Source organism: Manacus vitellinus, unplaced genomic scaffold (genome assembly GCF_001715985.3).
Source record: "Manacus vitellinus isolate BGI_N305 unplaced genomic scaffold, ASM171598v3 scaffold_7_pilon, whole genome shotgun sequence".
NCBI lineage: Eukaryota > Metazoa > Chordata > Aves > Passeriformes > Pipridae > Manacus > Manacus vitellinus.
This window is the reverse complement of record NW_021940813.1, coordinates 7304501-7322988: the sequence shown is the minus strand read 5'-3', so window position 1 is coordinate 7322988 and position 18488 is coordinate 7304501. Positions and strand designations below refer to the sequence as shown.

Genomic DNA, 18488 nt, shown 5'->3' with positions numbered 1-18488 from the left:
CACACTTGGGAATGCTGTAGCATCCTTAATAGATCTGCAGTAAAGTGTTTGCCAGAGTTTCAAACTCCGGTGAACAAGGCCCTTTACAGCCTGTAAGTCAGGAAGACATGAAAAGTATAGTGCAAGTCCTCTTGACTAGCAGTAGCTGAAGCAGGGTGAGAGTATGTGCAGAAATAAGTACTTGGAATGCTTTTCCTACAAACCACCAACACAAAAAGGCATCAACGCACACAGCCAGCAGTTCTGCAATACTGCACATGCTCAGAGGATACATTTTTCAATTTGGCTCTACAGTTAGGTCAACTAAATTGATCACTAGCTTTTAAATCATGGGCATTCTGCAACAAATAAAAATATAAATGCGCTCACTTGGCTTATTTTCCTCTTTCTCACCTGACTTGAACTGCAAAAGCGGAAAGGGAATTAAAACCAGGCCTGGAAAGGAGATGAGCAGCAATGGCTAATGGTGACACCTAGACACGGGTGTGACGGGTACACTAAATACACTGATAATTCAGTGGAATGAAAGCACAGTCTTCACTTGAGACATCCTTTCGGAACCACAGGACCACTTCATTAAAGGATGATTATATTATATTAGCAAGGATAATTTTTATGTGGGGAATTCTGTCACACCATGCCTGTGTGAACTCCTCTGTTCCTGCCAACAGCAGAGAGATTTGTCTCTCATCGCTGTCAGCAGAGCCAATAACACACAGCATTGGAAACCTGAAATCAGGAGATGATATCCAAACTGACATGCTAGCTGAATTACAGTTCCCTTGTTATAACTTGATCAGTTTGGCCAAAATACAGTTATTTTATCTTCATTCCTTTTATATTACTTCTGAGCAACACCAGCAGCAGGAGTGGAAAGCAATGCTCCCCCACACCCAAATTCCTGCACACCCCCCACCAAACATTCCTGCACCAGCCACACCATAACATTTGCAAATCTTTTAACTGTTTTTGATTGCACTTCTTCTCCCTCACCCTTTTTTCAAAAAACCAAAACCTATATCCAGGATTAGGTCTCGTGTATTCACTGCTCAGCTCCAGAATAGAATTTTAGGTTGCAGTTGCAGAGTCCTTTTTAAACTCTTACAGCCCTCTTTATTGGTGATACTAGAGCCAGTTCTGCTGCATTTCTCCCCACACCCTTCATTAGAAAATGCAACATGAATGAGATGTGCAAGTGCATAGATGTGCATAGAATAAGAAATTCTACCATGTAGCAATAAATAAGTAGTTACATATACTGACAAAAAAAGAGCCAAAATTATAGTGATATTTTACAAAGCACTGAACTGATCCATTTTCAAACAACACAATTTATAATACCTCTCACCTTCTGGCTTTACGAGGAATAAAATGTTACTCCAACCACCTTATGACTGTTGTCAAAAAGCCAAAATAAGCATGATAGTTGTTTGGATTTTACTAAACTAACCTAAATGCAACTGAAAGAGTTTGAATGAACAGACATTACCTTTCATTTAAAAGAAAAATGTTTTCATCAGCAGATGACAGTGATTGCAAGGAAGATTTAATATTTTTCTTTTTACAGCGTTTCATTAATTCCTTTGATAAAACAAGTTACTGCTATGGAAAGTATTAGCAATGTAAAAAGGTGGCACTCCTTTGTGCTTTACAAAGGACTACTGTTTTCATCTGTAAATCTAGAGACTACTGATCTGTGCAGAGATTATTTCTGTTTAAGCCAAGGATCAGCGTCCCTTCAGCAGGAATTTGACTTTAGCCTGTTTTATTGGCTTTTGTGAGATTTATCAGACTGCTGAAGGCAGGTACCAATACATATTAAAGTTTCTTGCCGATACTGGAAATGAATAGCAGGAGAAGGGCAAATATCAGCTGTCAAGTACTGAATAGTAACTCTTTTTTTCTCCCTTGCTGTTAAACATTTATTTTGTCCGCTCTGTCGGGGTAAAGATTTGCGCTCAGTGGCTTGGGCTGGGTGAGCCTTGCCCCCCCGGCTTGTCACTCTCCACTGATCTATTTGCTTTCCAAAGCCTATCCTCTCTGCTCCTGCCAAAGCAATTTCACTGCAGGGTCTTGTCAAATCCAGGCTCAGAAAAGCGACGGCCTTGAACAATTCCTTAGTGCTAAAAAGGTCAAAGATCCCAGATATAACCAGGTTTCCCGTTTCCTCAGTTATGTACACACACACCTGCAAAAACCACCTCTCTGCCCAACTTCAGTCCAAGGCGCAGGCTGGAGACACCGGTGGTGTCCCGGGCTGCAAGATGCTTTACAGCAGCTATTAAAAGGCAATATAAGGTGCCATACAGCACCAATAAATACAGCACTTGCAGTGCAACAGCCCAGAGGGAATCCCCTCCCAACCTCTTCTGCCTATTAACTTGAAACATTACTTCTAAGCATGAAATTACACGGGAGGGGGGGCGGAAAAAGGAAAAAAAAAAGGAAAAGAAGAAGAAGAACAAGCCATGCACCCCCAAGCACGTTTGTTTTCAGGAATTCCGCTGGAGTTCACGCCCGACCCGAGATGCCCCACAGGCGATGTGCCAGGCAGGTAACGCTGTGCAGCACCGCGCTACCCCCAAAAAACCGCGCGCATCCCACACAGCTGGCTCGGCTTTCCGCCCCCCGAGCCCGCACCGGCACAAGTACGGGCACAGGTACAGCCACCGGCACAGGTACAGCCACCGGCACAGGTAGGGGCACAGGCAGGGGCACAGCCACGCGTGCGTGCCGGCTCACACCGCCATCTCCTACGTGTGCCAACGGGGCGCATCCAGCGCCCAACTACGGCCTCGGGAGCGGCGAAAAGCGCCGAACCGAACGCGCCTTCCAAGTTCCCCGAAGAAACCCGGCGGCAAGTTGAGATTTTTCGGTGTAAGAGATGACAGGCTCCGCCGCCGTGCCGAGGGGCCGAACACGCCGCCGGTACCGCCGCGGAGCGCGGGGTGGCCCCGGGGCTCGCGGAGCCGCCCCGCCGCACCTGCCGCCCCGCGACCCCGCATCGCCCTTACCCCTGGAGCTGCTCCCTCATGGCGGCGGCTGCGGAGACAGAAACAGCGCGTCCGCCCAGCCCCGCCGCCTCAGCGCCACTGGGCCGCCCTGCCGGCAGGGAGGGACGGCGGGAGGGAGAGAGGGAGGGGAGGGATGGAGGGAGACAGGGAAGGAGGGAGGGGACGGGGCTGCCCCGCCCGCTCCGCTCCGCCCGGCGGCGCTGCCGCGCCCGCACCCCCTCACCCGCCCCGGCATCCCGGCTGCGGGCGTCTGAGGGCACCTTGCCGGCTTCCCCGGGCTGTGCAGCTCTTCTGGAGGCGGGAGGAAACCCTCGGGGCTTCCTTTGACTTCTTTTTGTTTGTTTGTTTTTTTGTTGTGCGTCCTTTGCCCTGCCCCGGGCCGGCCAGAGAGATGGGTGTGCCGAGAGGCGGCAAATCGGTTCACTTTCAGAGGGCCTGGGAAGAAAACTTAGCTAAAATATGCACCGAATCTGGAACGGATTTGAAATGGGCCTTAACCTGCCCTTTTTTTTTTTTGCTTTTTTTTTTTCTTTTTGCTTTGCAGCTGTTAATTTCGGCGCTTAAAATGCCGAGTGGTTTATTTGTGAGTGAAATCAGGTAATTTAATTTCTGAGGGCTTGCCCTGGCCCTGCAGGGAAGGGTGGGCATCTCCTCCTGGTCAGCCAGAGCAGAAGAAATAGTTCTGCTCACGCCGAGTTACTGTTGTGATGTTTCTTTGCATTAATATGTAATCATCATCATGGCTAGGCTTCGCGAACGAAGATTAATATGTAATATGCATTACACAAAGGAAAGCCAACAATCTCCTCTCAGTGTCACAGGCACTTCAAATCAGTGTGGCCAGTCTCCATTCATGCATATTGTACATCTATGTCCTTTATTCATTAAAATGAGGCTACAAAAAGAACTGAGTCCTTCACATAATCAAGTAGTTTTTCAAGCCTTAGAGATTGTGCTTTCTTGGTAAAACCACCCCAAAAAAATAAAAAGTATCTTTCAAATCAGAATCATAGAATGGTTTTGGTTGGAAGTGACCTTGAAGATCGTCTTGTTCCATCTCCCCTGCCATGGGCAGGGACATCTTCCACTAGACCAGGTTGCTCAAAGCTCTGTCCAGCCTGGAATGCTTCCAGGGATGGGGCATCTACAACTTCCCTGGGCAAGCTGTGCCAGTGCCACACCACCCTCACAGTAAAGAATTTCTTCTTAATATGTAATCTAAATCTATCCTCCACCTTTCAAATGTACAAAAAGTCCTCCCTGTTTTTACACTGGGAAGACGCAGGCCTAGAAGCACAGAAAATTCATCCCACCCATAGTTTCTATACCACAGGAATATCCCATAGATTGCTTTCCTATTACATACATGTCAGTAGGCACTGAACTTGGAAGGTTTTAGCCTAAGTACCAGGATATTCAGGGCTCCCCTTAAGGCTCCAGGTCACTGGGTTATCTGAATTTAAGAAAAGTTCAAAAAGCAGTTCAAGGAGAGCCCACGTGTTTTTTTTCCAGAAGCATTAAAAGTGTGAGATGCTCAAGGTTCAACCTCTCAGGCCCTCAAATGCAAATATAAAAATTAATGGAATTGAATACTAAATTCTCATAGTTTCCAGATGATTTAGTTTGTTTTAAAAGGTCTAACTCATAGTTTTCAGTTACCTTGGACCTACAGCACTACCACAACGTGGAAAGGAAACAGAGGATTAATTTTTGTGTAAACATAAATCACTATGTTAAAACTCATTACCTTGTGAATTTTCCGTTTAATTCAGTGGATCTGGTATTAGATCTATTGCTCCGTCAAGTATCTTAATTTTGAGGTGAATAAACTGGCAGAAGGCTGTCAATTATGTTACATCAGCAATCTCACATTTTCCCATCTTTAGCCAAGTTTTAAGAAGTGAGGAATCTTTCTCTAAGTCTTGTTTTGCCTCTCACTTGGGAGGAACCTCAGGGCTCACAACAAGGAGAGAGCAGCTGCCCATGTCATACAAAGGGACAGGGGCAGCCAGAGGCCCCCATTTCACAGCAAAAGTGGTTTGTTTTCCCTCAGAAGTATCTAGCACTGATACCCCCACCCCCCCATATACATTCCTTCAATTTTTACTGTTTCTGGAGTTTCCTGGTCTGCCTTAACAGAAGCTTGATGCTGCTATTATCACGCTGGTCTTCTTTCCCATACAATAGTGCCAAGTAATAAGAATTTAAAAACCAGTCTGAATTTCTCATACTTTGCATAATCTTCTTTCTCCTTGAGTTACAAATAAAGCATTGTATTCAATTAGACTCACAGCAGGTGAAAACCCCAATTAGTGAATCCATTTTCTTGGCTTTTTTTCCCTACCTTACACCCACACACCACTTTTTTTTTTTTTTTTTAACAATAAAGGGGAACTCTGAGTCATTCCTCAATTGAAAAGCAAATTAACCCTTTGATCTCCCAAATCAAACTATTAGTCGCTCAGGAACATCCAGGGGAAAACATGAATGTTGAAGGATTAACAGATTAAGGCCTATTGACTTTATAAATTGATTTTTATAAAAAAATCTATTTCATGTAGTTCTGACTGTTGTCTCCAAATTCACAAAAGCTTTTAGGTGTTTTGATTGACCTGAAAATTATATTTTTCCTGTATAATGTACACACGTAGTACCACTCTTGCTTCAAATTACTTTTAAACTACCAATAATTTCATACAAAAATATATTTTGTTTGCAGTGTAAGTGGTTACTGTCTTTGGCATTTGCAACTGAAGCCAATCCTTATGCCATACTTAATTTTAAGCCATTTATTTGATAAAAGATAGTGATCTTCCTGTAGAAAATAAAACAGGATTACAGACTGAGCTCAATTTTAATTGCCTGTGGTGCTTTTCTTATGCAGGGGCTATTAAGTCAACTTGTGCACCTACACAGAGACCTTAATCAGAAGAAGAACCGTGTTTATTTCTTTTAAACTATTGGTCTGTCCTGGACTGTATCTAGTTGAGGTATCTATGTCTGCAACATTTAATAGCACCCGGTGCTTAAAGGGAAATCACAGCTGCCTAAAAAGTGGGGGATAATACTTAGAAGTGGTCTTATTACCCCAAAACTCTTCCAGAAAAAAGAGAAATAGATGAATTGGATTTGCAGGCAGCCTGACTGCACTGCTTGCTGTCCAAATGGTCACTGGAATCTTTGTACTTAAGAAACCTGATCTTTCAAAGTTTTTGATCTTTTCAATATTTTCTTCTCAGAATGTTGTCTCTTTTCTATGTGGAAAGAGCCAAAGACATATGCGCATTAGAAAAAAATAAAATAATGTGAACATAAAATAATTGATTCCTAAACATTAATGTTCAAGTATAAATCTAAGTTTTATGTACAAGATTAGCATCATTACTCCACGTTACAGACAGATATGGAAACCCAAACACAGAAATGGGTAGGGACTTGCCTAAAAGTGGGGCAGACATTAAGGGTACAAGTTTGCTTTTAAGTTTAGCATTTTGTGAGTTAGAAAACTAGAGAGACGTTCCTTTAGTTTTAGTGTCATGGAAAGTGAAGATACAACACTTTCCTATTAACTAAGCCTTGCTTCCAGAGCTCTGTGAAGCGTGCATCCCTCCTTGTAAGTGTGGCTGTACCATTTCTCATTATCTGGGCAGTGGATTAGCTTGCCTTGCATATAAGAAGATGTGGTGCCCTGTGTCAGGCTGGCTAATCCGTTACGCTGTTTACATCTATTTTCTTTTTCTTGGTATAAACAAATAAATACTAAAAATCACTTGGGATGGCACAATGACACTTTCCTGGATCATCTCTCTTAAATATACTCCAAGGGCTGACACCTCCAGGATGTTTTGGGTATTTCTTGATAGCTCTCTCAGAAGAGCCAAGAAGAGAATACTGGCTTGAATGCAGCAGGTTTGTTTTGTTTTGGGGAGTTTTTTGCCTGTTTGCACATTACCACTGGAAATAAATTAAAATACTGCAAATGTAATGAAGGAAATAGTTTTGACATCCTCCATTCATTTTCCCCAACACTGTACTGTAAATTAAAGTAAAACATTCCCAGCTCAGTATACTTATAATCAGTTATTTACACCATGGGATGTTGGGGAAGGAGCATTCCACTCCCTGTTCAGATGGAAACCTAACCTGTGTCACTTAGGAAGGGTGATGAGCTGGTGCTTCTTCTTACCCAGGGCTCATTGTCTGCAGGTAACTGGCAAGTGAAGCTCACAAGACTTTGCCTGACATGTTTCGCTGAGATGTTCTTGGAACAGACAGAGAAGGAAGATGATTTTTTTTTTTTTTAATAAAACTAATTCTGCAGTAAATATCACAGAGCTTACAGCAATGTAATGCCCAGTCTGGAAAGTATTGGTACACGGCACATGTGACAGGAGTACATCTGTTCCTGCTGAATGCTCAGTGGCAAAAACTCTGCATTCCTTTGGGCTGTACTTGCTTTTACTACAGTAAAGACACCTGATTAAAAGTGAAATCTTAGTCACCCTACAAGATGGGTATCACAGAGCCTCAGGAGCAGCCTGTGTGTGCCTTATGTTGCACTGCATTGCCTGCTGTTGCTAAAAGGTGAATGAGAGGGTGCCTGTCATTTTGAATATATTAGACATATGTATGAATTTCATCTGGCTGAAATCTTCGAAAGGCTAATTTGGAGAGCCAACATTTATTTTTTAAGCTGATAGTGACAATTTAAACACCTTGCAGTAGCAGAGTGTTCAGTTTCTACTGCCATGTATCTGACCTTGAAAAGAGGAGTTGAGTGGGACTGAGATTAATTAAGATTACATACATGGGGTGGATGTGGTGGGTAGCACATCCCAGTTCCACCACCACTATGAGCTCTTCAGGTGAGCACCTGAAAATATCGAAATCTCTTTTCTCCCTTCCATGAGAAACCACAACAAATAAAGGAAATTAAGAGAGAAGTAACCCTTGCTCTTCTGGGATGGAGATGAACTGCAGTGTGAATAGTCTCAAGAATAGGAGATCAAGAAGCAAAGTGTTGACATAATGCTAGAAAACTAAAAGTAGTAAAACGCCCACTGAAGGCTTTTGGAAAACTAACAGGGAAAAAGAGAAAATTATATATATATATAAAAAAAGAAGACTTGAAATCTACCAGCCAAAAACTTAGGTCAAGCATAACTGCTTTCTGATCTTTACGATACACAAAAAAGACCTGAAAAATAATAATTATACCGTAGTAAATTCTTGGTTTGAGGACTCTGTAGTGGCAAAATGAATGGTTATCGTATCAAGGAGTAAGACTGAGAAAAAATGCAGAGTAATAAGGACAAATTAAACAAAGCAGCAAAAGCAAACTCCGTTTCTTTCTTTTCTTTGCATGCCCAGTTGGAAATAAATGATTGTTTTGCCTCCTGGGGGGATTAAAATAAGCAGGATTTGATAAACTCTCTCACTCACCGACTCTCTTTTCACCTCAAAATCTTTTTTTCCATGCATAAAATTATGTGTTGCAAACACAAAAGCTGGCTTCCAAAATCATTAACTTCTCCACTGTTTCCTATCAATGCACAGATCTCAATAGCAAGAAACTCTGTCTCTTGCAGTCCTACTTCACTCAGGCCCAGAAAACCTGATGCTAGCTACTAGTCACCATCCATTCCTGGTCCCTAACAAGCAGCCACCTCTTCCAAAGGCTTCCACAGGCATCAAAGGAGAAGCATGCCTTCTTTTTTTTTTTTTGCTAATTTATTTTTTGGTTGCATTCCATAATATACGCAGTTTTGAGACTATTAAATCTATGTTTTGTGACTAATGTAATACAAAGAATTTTTTTTTCTTTCATTGAGGAAACTTTTTCAAAATGTCTTGATGCAAATATTACCTAGGAGAGAAAATACTCATTTGGGAAAAAAAAGCCACTAAGATCATGCTAGGAGATGACATCCTGGGATATTCCAATGGTAAGGCTGCACCTATGTAGTAAACGAAGAGAACAATGAAATCTCTTCCATTTTATGACAGCTATATGCAAATTCCCAGTCAGGCCACTAGCTAGGCAGACTTCAAACCTTTGAAGTAATGTATTCATTTTTTGCTGTCTATATTCTGCCTGCATTTCAGCAATGGGTGCTTTGCTGTGTTCTCACAGGAAGTTGTAGTTTTTGTTGATTTGAAATATAGGTTGAACCTGTCATACATATCATGCTGTTTCCTCAATGATTATAATATACCATACATAACATAATATGTAATTCAAACACAAGAGGCCCTGCCTACTTTTATATACACACTAGGCTTTTTCATTATCTTCCCAAAGATGTCGAGGCCATTGACCTCAGTAAGTATCATTTTGAGGTCGTATTCCTAACCTTTTCCCTGGACTGGACCATGCAGAGCCCTGATGTGGGAAAGGGATGGTTCTCCCTTCCTGGTAAATCATTGGTAAACACATTGATATAGATTCCAAACTAGAGAGTCTTTAGCTTCCCTCCTGGTGTAACATGAGCAAAGCTTAGTCTTTCTGCATGGCAAGATTGCTTTGCCCTCTCTTCCTAAATGACGTATGTGGGGATCCAGGAAGCGGAGCACTGCAACTGGGGGTAGAATCTTCCGAGAGAGGTTAACGGCAGGAGGGAGCAGCTACACCTAACTGGCCTCACCAGTAATTCTGTCCAGGCTAACTCCTTCATCTGATCCAGGTGACATTTCTCATCATTTATTTGCATAGAAATGCAGCTTCAGGTTTAGGGTTGTGCAACTACTCCCAATCTGAGGTCATCAAGAAAAGAATTCTGGAAAGGAAAAGTTTCTCATCTGCCATTTCTGAAATCAAAACTTTTTATTTCATTTCTAAACAGTATCCTATGAAAAATGTGCTTAACTTTGGCTAGAAAATGAGACAGTTGTTCATACAGCTCTGGCAGTGCCCTTTAATGGCAAGTGGCACTAGTCTCATCTTGTCCATGCCAAAGAGTGAAAATTAGTGTTTATATATAGAGTCATTTGAAACAAATACAGGCATACAGATGCCTACATTAACTACTGCTTCCAGAGACACATGAATCAGTATCAGCTACCATGGTACCATGTCCTAGGGCACAGATACCATTTTATCCTAATTGAATCTAAATGTATGTTAGCACTTAAATACTTCAGTAAAGAGGGATACAAAGGAATTTTGAGGTAAGATAAAAATTATTTCTTAGCTAAGTGGATTTCATTCATGCAAAGGATTTCATTCAAATCTCCTGTGGCAACTTCAAGCATTTACACTTTGGCACATGATCCACATAATTCCAGACAGCTTCTGCACCTTCCATTTACTGAACCTTAATACGGTTCTTCCTACAAAGTAGTCCTCCCAGCTTTTACATTTAGGTATCTTTGTGTAGCTCCTACTGTCTCGGGCACAGTAGCTGGCAGTTAATTCAGGGAAGAATCCTGTGGGTGCTCCCTGATAGAAAAAAAGTGCTGCTAAACTATATTGCACAGTTTAAACTTCATGCTTGTCTAAGTCTAATAATGGGAATGCATTTAGTAGAACTCAATGTCTAAGTACACTTTCAGTATTTCATATGTTAGAATTGAGCCAAACGACTCATGGTACATCTGAACAAGGCTTCAAATAGCTTGCAATTCTACTGGCACACCTTCATTCAGTTTTCTGATCTCAATTATTAAACAGAAAATGGAATCTCTTAAGTGAAAGAATAAACCTGCAAAATTAGGTTTCTCGCAACACATCCAAATTCACTGTGAAAAAATTTGCAATGAAAATCAGAGATGCCTTGTCTGCCCAAGCCAAAGAGCCTTGACATTTATGATCAAAGGTACACAGATGACTTTCAGGACCTGCCATACTCCATTACTAAATCAAGAACAATGGTGAATGTGTTTAGCTCAAAATCAGCCAAAATAATTTTTTTCTTTCTATACTGAGCATTTTTCCACATTGAACTAAACGAACATTTTCCATATTTGTATTTTGAACTATTTGCTGCTTCTTTAGGAAATTACTTTTAAAGGTGCAAACTAAATCCTGAACAACCCATACAGCCCTAAAATATTAAGGATTTAAACATTGGTTATGGTCCATATTGACATTCTTAGACTCCTGCTGCTACATCTGACTCCCTTGAACACATTATCAGAAATGTCAAGCTGCAAATTCTAGCATATCAAAATCTTCAGCTTTTTCTAAAATAGTCCAAACTTAAAGAGAAAATTCTTATTGCTAGAAGTTACCCATCTTTATCATCTCCCACACTGCATGACATGGAATGCTAGATTATTTGAAAAATTCAAAATAACTAACTCCATATTATTAATCCTAAGAAACATCGCACAGTTCTTTTCACTTTCCTTTCAGAAAAAAAAAAAAGAAGGTTTTAAATTCAAGCAAGATTTCTCTATATCTACATGGTACACTACAAATGCAGAGCATGCACAGCAACCAAGCCATTTGTTTATTTAATAGTGTCCAGAACTTGGTATTTTATACCGGCATAAATTTAATAGACATAGATAACATAGATAACACACACTGTGTGGAAGATGATTTTCTGACTGTCATTAAAGTTAGAAAGAAGGATCATCTAAACTCACATCTCCTGTCTCAGAAAGCATTACAAGTGTTCGAGCATTAATCCTTAATCCCAAAATAAAACCAGTCTGTCATATAAAGAAAAAATAAAGTGTTGTTTTAAATTATTATTCTTCTCTTAAGGTAAATAATTTTCCTCAAATTACTATCAACAGCTCTGGTTTGTGGTTGCCAATTTTAGAATCAAATGTCATTTTGCAAATAATTATCACCCCTTCAGGTAATGTCGTTATACTAATATGCATCAGGTAAGAGAAAATAATAATAAAAAAGAACTTCAACCATATCTTTTAAATAAAAACAAAGTTAAAATATATGATTTTGAAATACTTTTGTACTTTAGCAATAAAACTTATTTTTGCTTATGGACATTAGAAATTTTATCAGTATTCAGAAATTAATCTCTTTTCATTTCTGAATACTAATAAAAACTGTAACTTTTCCACAGTTTTGTTGCTGCAGTTGCTCTTCATTCTCATTCTTAAAATTCTAGTATTATTATTTCTCAAATTATTATCCTTCCACCCATGTCCCAGACAATTTATTCTGTTTTTAGGGTAGCTAACAGAGCAAATAATTTACTAAGGATAAAAATAATTTTGCAAAGATTTGCAGAAGCTGACAGACTAAGAATTCTGCCAAATAGAACCTAAGCAGAGAGTAGAGGATAAGACCCCATTTAATCCACTGTTTTTATTCAAAATAGTGTATTTAATACTGAACTAAAACCTTTGGAGAGTTTTATTTTTAGCAGCTTTCCATCTTGAGCATTCATTTGGATTTACTCTAAGAATTACAATTTAGGAAACAAAGCAAAGAAACTTATTTCTTGTTTGTTACTAAGATATCATCATTAGAAGTCTTCCATTCCCCAAACAAATAAAGATATTTTTTTCCTTTATGCCATATTATTATAATCTTTCTGATAGTTTTCATTGTAAACATTATACTTCACTGAGCTTTAAAATTTAAAAAAATTAAATTTTTAAAGGGGATTTTATGCAATGAAAATGATCATTTGGTGGTGACAATACACTATGTTGGATCAGAGATGACAAAAGTGACTGCTTTATTTCCACGTCAACATTGTACATGAAACTTGCTCACAATCTGGAGAAAACGAGGCCAGTGTGATTACATCTATGCTGCCATTTAATTAAATGATTTAGTTTATGGAATAGCCAAGAGAGAGCAACTCTTCAAATGTGACAATATTTTAGTTATTTGAACTTTCTAGTGACATGTTACCGTGGCACTGCTACGTGTGTCTGCCCTGACAATAATAGTTGTTTCTTGGCCCAAATTTCACACAGTGACCCTTGTTCTTATTGCTGAGAGGTGAATGGTTCTACAGCAGACTGGTCATGGTACTCCTCTACTTGCTACTTAGTGCTCCTGTGAACTCAAGGCATATATATGTGCTTTGATTTAAAATATCTATATAAATATATATTATTTCAAATTATTTGACCTAATGTGGGAGTTGGATGCAGCTGAACTGCTGAAACAGCCATGGTACCTTTTTGAAACTAGTTGGGCCTGTCCCTGCAGAATAAATCCATCACAATAAATGGCTAAAACATCTCCCTACTAGCCAGGAGAGTTCTAGATCAGCTCAAATTCCTGTGATTTTAATGCCGTGCAATACAGTCACAAGTTCTGTGCTGTGCTAGATCCTCAAGCTTTTGTGATGAACTTACCAAAGAAATCAGTTGGTAACCAAACTAATTATTTTTAAGCATTTTTTCTGTCCAGAAAGCAATGAATTTGACAAAACCAATCACTACCAAGGAAGAACAGCCATAAATGCTGAATGCTCCACATGTAATTTCCAAAGTTTGCAGCAGACAAATTTTCTATGAAAACCAACTATTATTTTGTAAGCTGGCACAGAATTAATGAACTGAGGAAGCACTTCCAATGCATACCAGCATTTCTTTCTTAGCGTTTCATTACATACAAAGCAATGGTTTAGGCAGCAATTTCTGCAAGAAAGTGGTAAAAGGCAGGACATAGAAGAATACTCATTCCTCCTTGGACTCCTCTGCACATACACTTCTGCATCTTGCCAAGTTTGTAAGCTGCAAAAGCACAGTGTGTAATGACGATGCTCTAACCCTTTTAGTGCATTGCATTCTACAAACTGAGCTGAATTTTACTTCCAAACAAAATTTTGGCTGCATTCCTTAGTGAGTACATGCTGTTCTCACATTGACAGGCTATTCCTTTCTCTCACTTAAAACAATTTGATGGATTTTAAATTTTTTTCACTTGTTCCTAGATGGGCACAGTTTATATAAATCAGTTCCAGCCAACAACTCCAACATCAAAAAAGAGAGTTCTTATTTTCTTACTTAGGTCATTGTGCTGAAATTATATTTTCTCTACTTTGTTTTTTGTATAATTTGGAATTATGAGGATAATTTAAAATACCCTTTAGAGCACAATTTAATTGTCTGTTGTAAAGCTTTCCTTTTTCTAACTCAACATTTAAGAAAGTGCTAAGTTTGACATTACATAGTTTGGTGAGAAATTTAGCACTGGATTTCAGTGAGTAAAAAGAATCCCTAATCATAAGCAATGCAACACTATCCTATGATTTTATATTCTTATATATTATGTAAATATAATTGTCTTAATACTGTCTTTTTAATAGAAATGGTTTGCTCAGAACCTCCCTATCTTGAAACAATCACACTGGCCACAAGTAAGTATGGGGAATTTGAATGGTAGTATGAGTACTAAAATGTTAAGAAAACTACAACATCAACCTTAGATTGTTATATACATGTAACAGCAGAATTGAGAATGCTATTATTGAGGAGCCTTTCAAGTTTATTTCATTGGTAAAAAAAAAAAAGAGTCTTGCTCTAATCTTTACTAGAGCATAAAGGCATAATGCAGCTTTATAGTGAGGAGTACATGTGAAAAACAAGGCAAAGTTTAGGCCTAACTGCATTTTCTGTCAGCCAATATCTTAACCTAAAAGGATCATCTGGTCAGCCTCTTACATGGTGTAGAGTTAAAAGAAAAATGGTTACATCTTCTGTAGGCATTGGAACAGGACAAAGGTGGATAGGGAAGTGGTGGATATATAGTATAATAACTTCCAGCTGCTGTATCATCTGGCTACTGGTAGGTATGCTGAAATAAATAAATGATCAAAAAAAATCTAATAAAAAAAATATCAACAAAGTCAGGATGAGTTTTTGTAAATAAGAACTTGCAACACAAGTGATATGAAAGCAGCAAGATGCTTAAAATGCAGAATCTTATTTATTATACATCAGGTAGATCAAAGCTTCTCAGTGATAACAAGGCACTGATTGGGGGTTGCCACCTGTTTGGTCTCACTTGCAATGGAAGTCTGTGAGGTGAATTTGTGTTAAAGGTTGTCAGTACAGATTACACTTATGAATGGCTTACATTGAAAAAAACCCACAAATTATTCTTATTTTGCTGAAGAGGTTTACTCATTATTCACCAGCACATATGCTACTTTCTTAGTTAATACAAAAAGGATATTCTGTATAATTCAGGAATGTTTCTGAAACAAACAAACAAAAAAATGCAGGCAAATGCTCTTACTTGAGGCACATCACTTTAAGATAGTGGTAAAAAGACCTGAGTAGTATAAAATTAGAATATATTTGAGCTGTGGTTTTGGAGAGTGCTGAGCCTTGCAGCAGGCTGAGCTCAGAGAAGAAAGATTGTGGCAAGCAATCTCAAGTCTAGACAATGAGGCAGGAGGCAGTTTTCTAGCGGTTTTTTTTTTGGTTGGTTGTCTCTTTTGTCTAACCTCTTCACAAAGAACAGAACAGCTGTGATTTAAGGAAAATGCATGGCTATAAATTTCTAAGTTATTGGGAGGATCTAATAAAGAGTGGATTGAGGAAAGCTGAAAATCTGCAAGATGTAACAAGGCAAGGCAAAGCAGTGACAAACTTTGTCATTGTCCTTGAAATTCGCTGCAGAACTGGCTAAACAGATGAGCATAACTTCAGTCTGGAGATGTCAGAGCACCACTGGGCTCTCAGAACTGTAAATGACTATTTGTAGGAGATAAACTTAATGCATATTGGCAAGAAAACGGAAGAGTGAGTAGGAGTCAGAAAGATCTCTTTAAAGTAGGTGGAAACTTAATTTCAATTTATAAAACTGGGGAAAAAAGTTACAAAGTACTTTAAAAACCAGGGGTACCAAAATAAGAATTGTTTGGGAGGTCTCTGGGTGTTACAAATACATGTCACTGACCAAAACCAGTGTCAGGACTGACACAGGAGAAAGGAGCCCCATCAGCTGACTCAATTCAAACCAGACAGGATCATTGCAAGACCGCACAATGTGGGTGCAGGCAAGTTTGATAAAGGATTCACACTGACAGAGCCTTTTCCACTCCTTATTTCTAGAATAGTGAGCAAATGCCCCAGAGCAAAGCAGCGCTGAGGGTTTTGCGCTTGATTTTCTCAAGAGAAAGCTGTACAGATACAGATTTGTGTTTTGCCAGTGGCAAATGTTTATTTCACAATATTTTGGGCACTGATGTGAAAAAACATGATACATGAGAGGAACTGCTGAGAGCCAGATTCTGATCCCTTTTACCCTACTAAAAAGAAGAAGAAGCTTTGCTGAAAAAAATCAATGAACATATCTCTCAATCCATGCAATCTGCTTTAAACACAGAACTTAAATTTGATTTGCAAACTTCTGGCACCAAGTCTGACTGGAACCTAAACTGCTCCCACCATAACCTGGGAGTCCCTCTGTAGGTTCTTCTGCTCACTTCAAGATTGTTAGAGTGTGATGAAATATTTATTCCTCACTAAAAGTGAAAACAGGAGAAGAAATAATAGCATATGAAAGCAAGCTTTAACATGTAATGACCATAATAGTAAGGTTTTGCTTTTGTGCCATAGCACAATTAAAATAGTGGAAAACCAGAGGAATGAAGATATGCAGGAGAAAATATTTGTCAAACATGAAGATACAGAATGCTGTCTGCTGTTCTAATTGTTTGCCAATATTACAAAAGTATTAAAAGCATAAGCACTTCCATTAACAGGCAGTAATTAATAAAAACTAACAAGGCGATTTCTCCTATGTCCCGAAAGATAATCTCATGGTGGTTTATATCGAAATAGCTCATTTCAGTTTCAGAAGTTCAAACCAGTATTTGGAAATGGTGGTGAGCTCATCAGTAAGGGATCTTTGGGAATCAGTTTTTTAACCTCTAATTTTCAGGTGATACTTAAAGTAATCGGAAGTACCAGAGATAAAATATGGTTTTCAGTAACTGGGTCCTACTGGCTAAAAAGCTCTCGCTGGCAGAAATCTGGAAGAAATTTCTTTCTAAACACTGAAGTAAAATTTCAAGATGCCTCTATTCCCAATTACTTGCACTAAAACTTTATAGATGAGAAATAAAAATGTGGTTTTGGTTTAGTAGTTCTAACTCTTGGTTTTTATTTTTTATTCCTGTAATCATTGACATTTCTAGCTACAAAATACAGTCTGTTACACTCAGGAAAACAGCTGCAAGGCATTTATTTCCACTCTCGAGGGCGTCTACAGGTTTAAGCTGGGTATGATTTTAAAGAAGAATAATATATTAGAAAGTTGAGAATAGTTCATTTGCTTACTTCTGCTTCTAAGTTTACTTTTTAGAAGGGAAATCTGCAACTAGCATGGCAGATCTGAAATCTGTATTCACAGAGGTGCATCTCCTTCTGTATTTCTAGACCAAATTCAGAAACATCTTTAATGAAGAACAGCTTCAGTAGCTTTTTCAAGGACATGCCTAAGTAGAAAGTATACATACATATATTTGGGGAAACACAGCATTTACCCATTTTGGATAAATAAGAAACTGGCAATTTCCTCTCATTTGCCACACCACTGCTCAAGGATCTGTCTGTGACTGAATGGAGTCTGGAATGGAAAATAATAATCTGTCACTGATCCTTCCTCTCTGCCTATCATTATTCCAATAAACAAGGCTATAAACCCTTGCAATTTAGGTAAATCTTTCTAATGATGTTATAGTTTAATTATTGTGAAGAGCTAATAATCTAAAAAGATCTCCAAAGCTGATTCTAAAAAAGATAAGTTATTTAATTGATGATTATAAGATTCAGCGTTGCAAGAAACTAGTACTGAACTTAAGAAGCTTCCTTAGATGGAATGCTAGGCACAAAATCTTTTAGTTAAATGAAGATTGCATTCTGGATTCAGTGAAAATTATTCAGTTTTTATGATGCTACACTTCACTGAATTTATCTGTGAAGATCAAATGGTAAAATTGTGCAAAATATTACAGTTCAGTAAGTATACTCACTGCAGTAGGATATGGAAGTCTAAAAGAGAGAAAAGGAACTGCTTTAGCATGCTGAATCTCCCAGAAAGCATCTGACAAGCCACAAAAAAAGGAAAAAAGTGGAGTGAATCAGCATAGGGGGAAAATGAACTTGGGCTAGCAAAAAGGTGCTTCTGTAAAAGAAAGAAAATAAGTGGTTGAATACATAAACCTATGTGTAGATGTTTTTAGAACCTCAGTTACTGCAATTCCCTTCTGTGTTAAAACCATCCAAGAGCTAAACACCAAATGTCAACCCACATGGATAGTTTTTAGTTAACCTGAGAGCGCTTTTCCTCAGGTATATAAGTATTCACCATTTTTAAGGGTTTTCCAATTCTGCAGGTCTCACTAGCTGAAAAATTAATCAGTACTACAATGGTGAGTATGAGCAAGGTAATCTCTGTATGAAAATGTACCCCATTTATTCAAATACAGGAATATCTTTCCTGAAATGGATAATACCCCCAGCTTTTCCAATGCATTAAAGTGTGTTTACTCGTTAAAGACTCTTCTCTGCAAAATTATGCAAAGT

General features: G+C 38.9%; 1 protein-coding gene across 11 annotated transcripts in view; it reads right to left on the bottom strand.

Moving 5' to 3' along the window:
- Positions 1 to 18488, bottom strand: part of DMD (dystrophin) — a 991087-nt gene that overhangs the window by 80479 nt on the left and 892120 nt on the right. For 4 of the 11 annotated variants that reach the window (XM_018084041.3, XM_018084042.3, XM_018084039.2 and 1 more), the window contains exon 1: positions 3015 to 3126. The exons of the other annotated variants lie outside the window; for them this stretch is intronic. In XM_018084041.3, the coding sequence (XP_017939530.1) occupies positions 3015 to 3034 (20 nt within the window). In that variant the 5' untranslated portion in view covers positions 3035 to 3126. Of the gene's footprint in view, positions 1 to 3014; positions 3127 to 18488 lie in introns of those variants that run through there. 11 annotated transcript variants of the gene reach the window in all.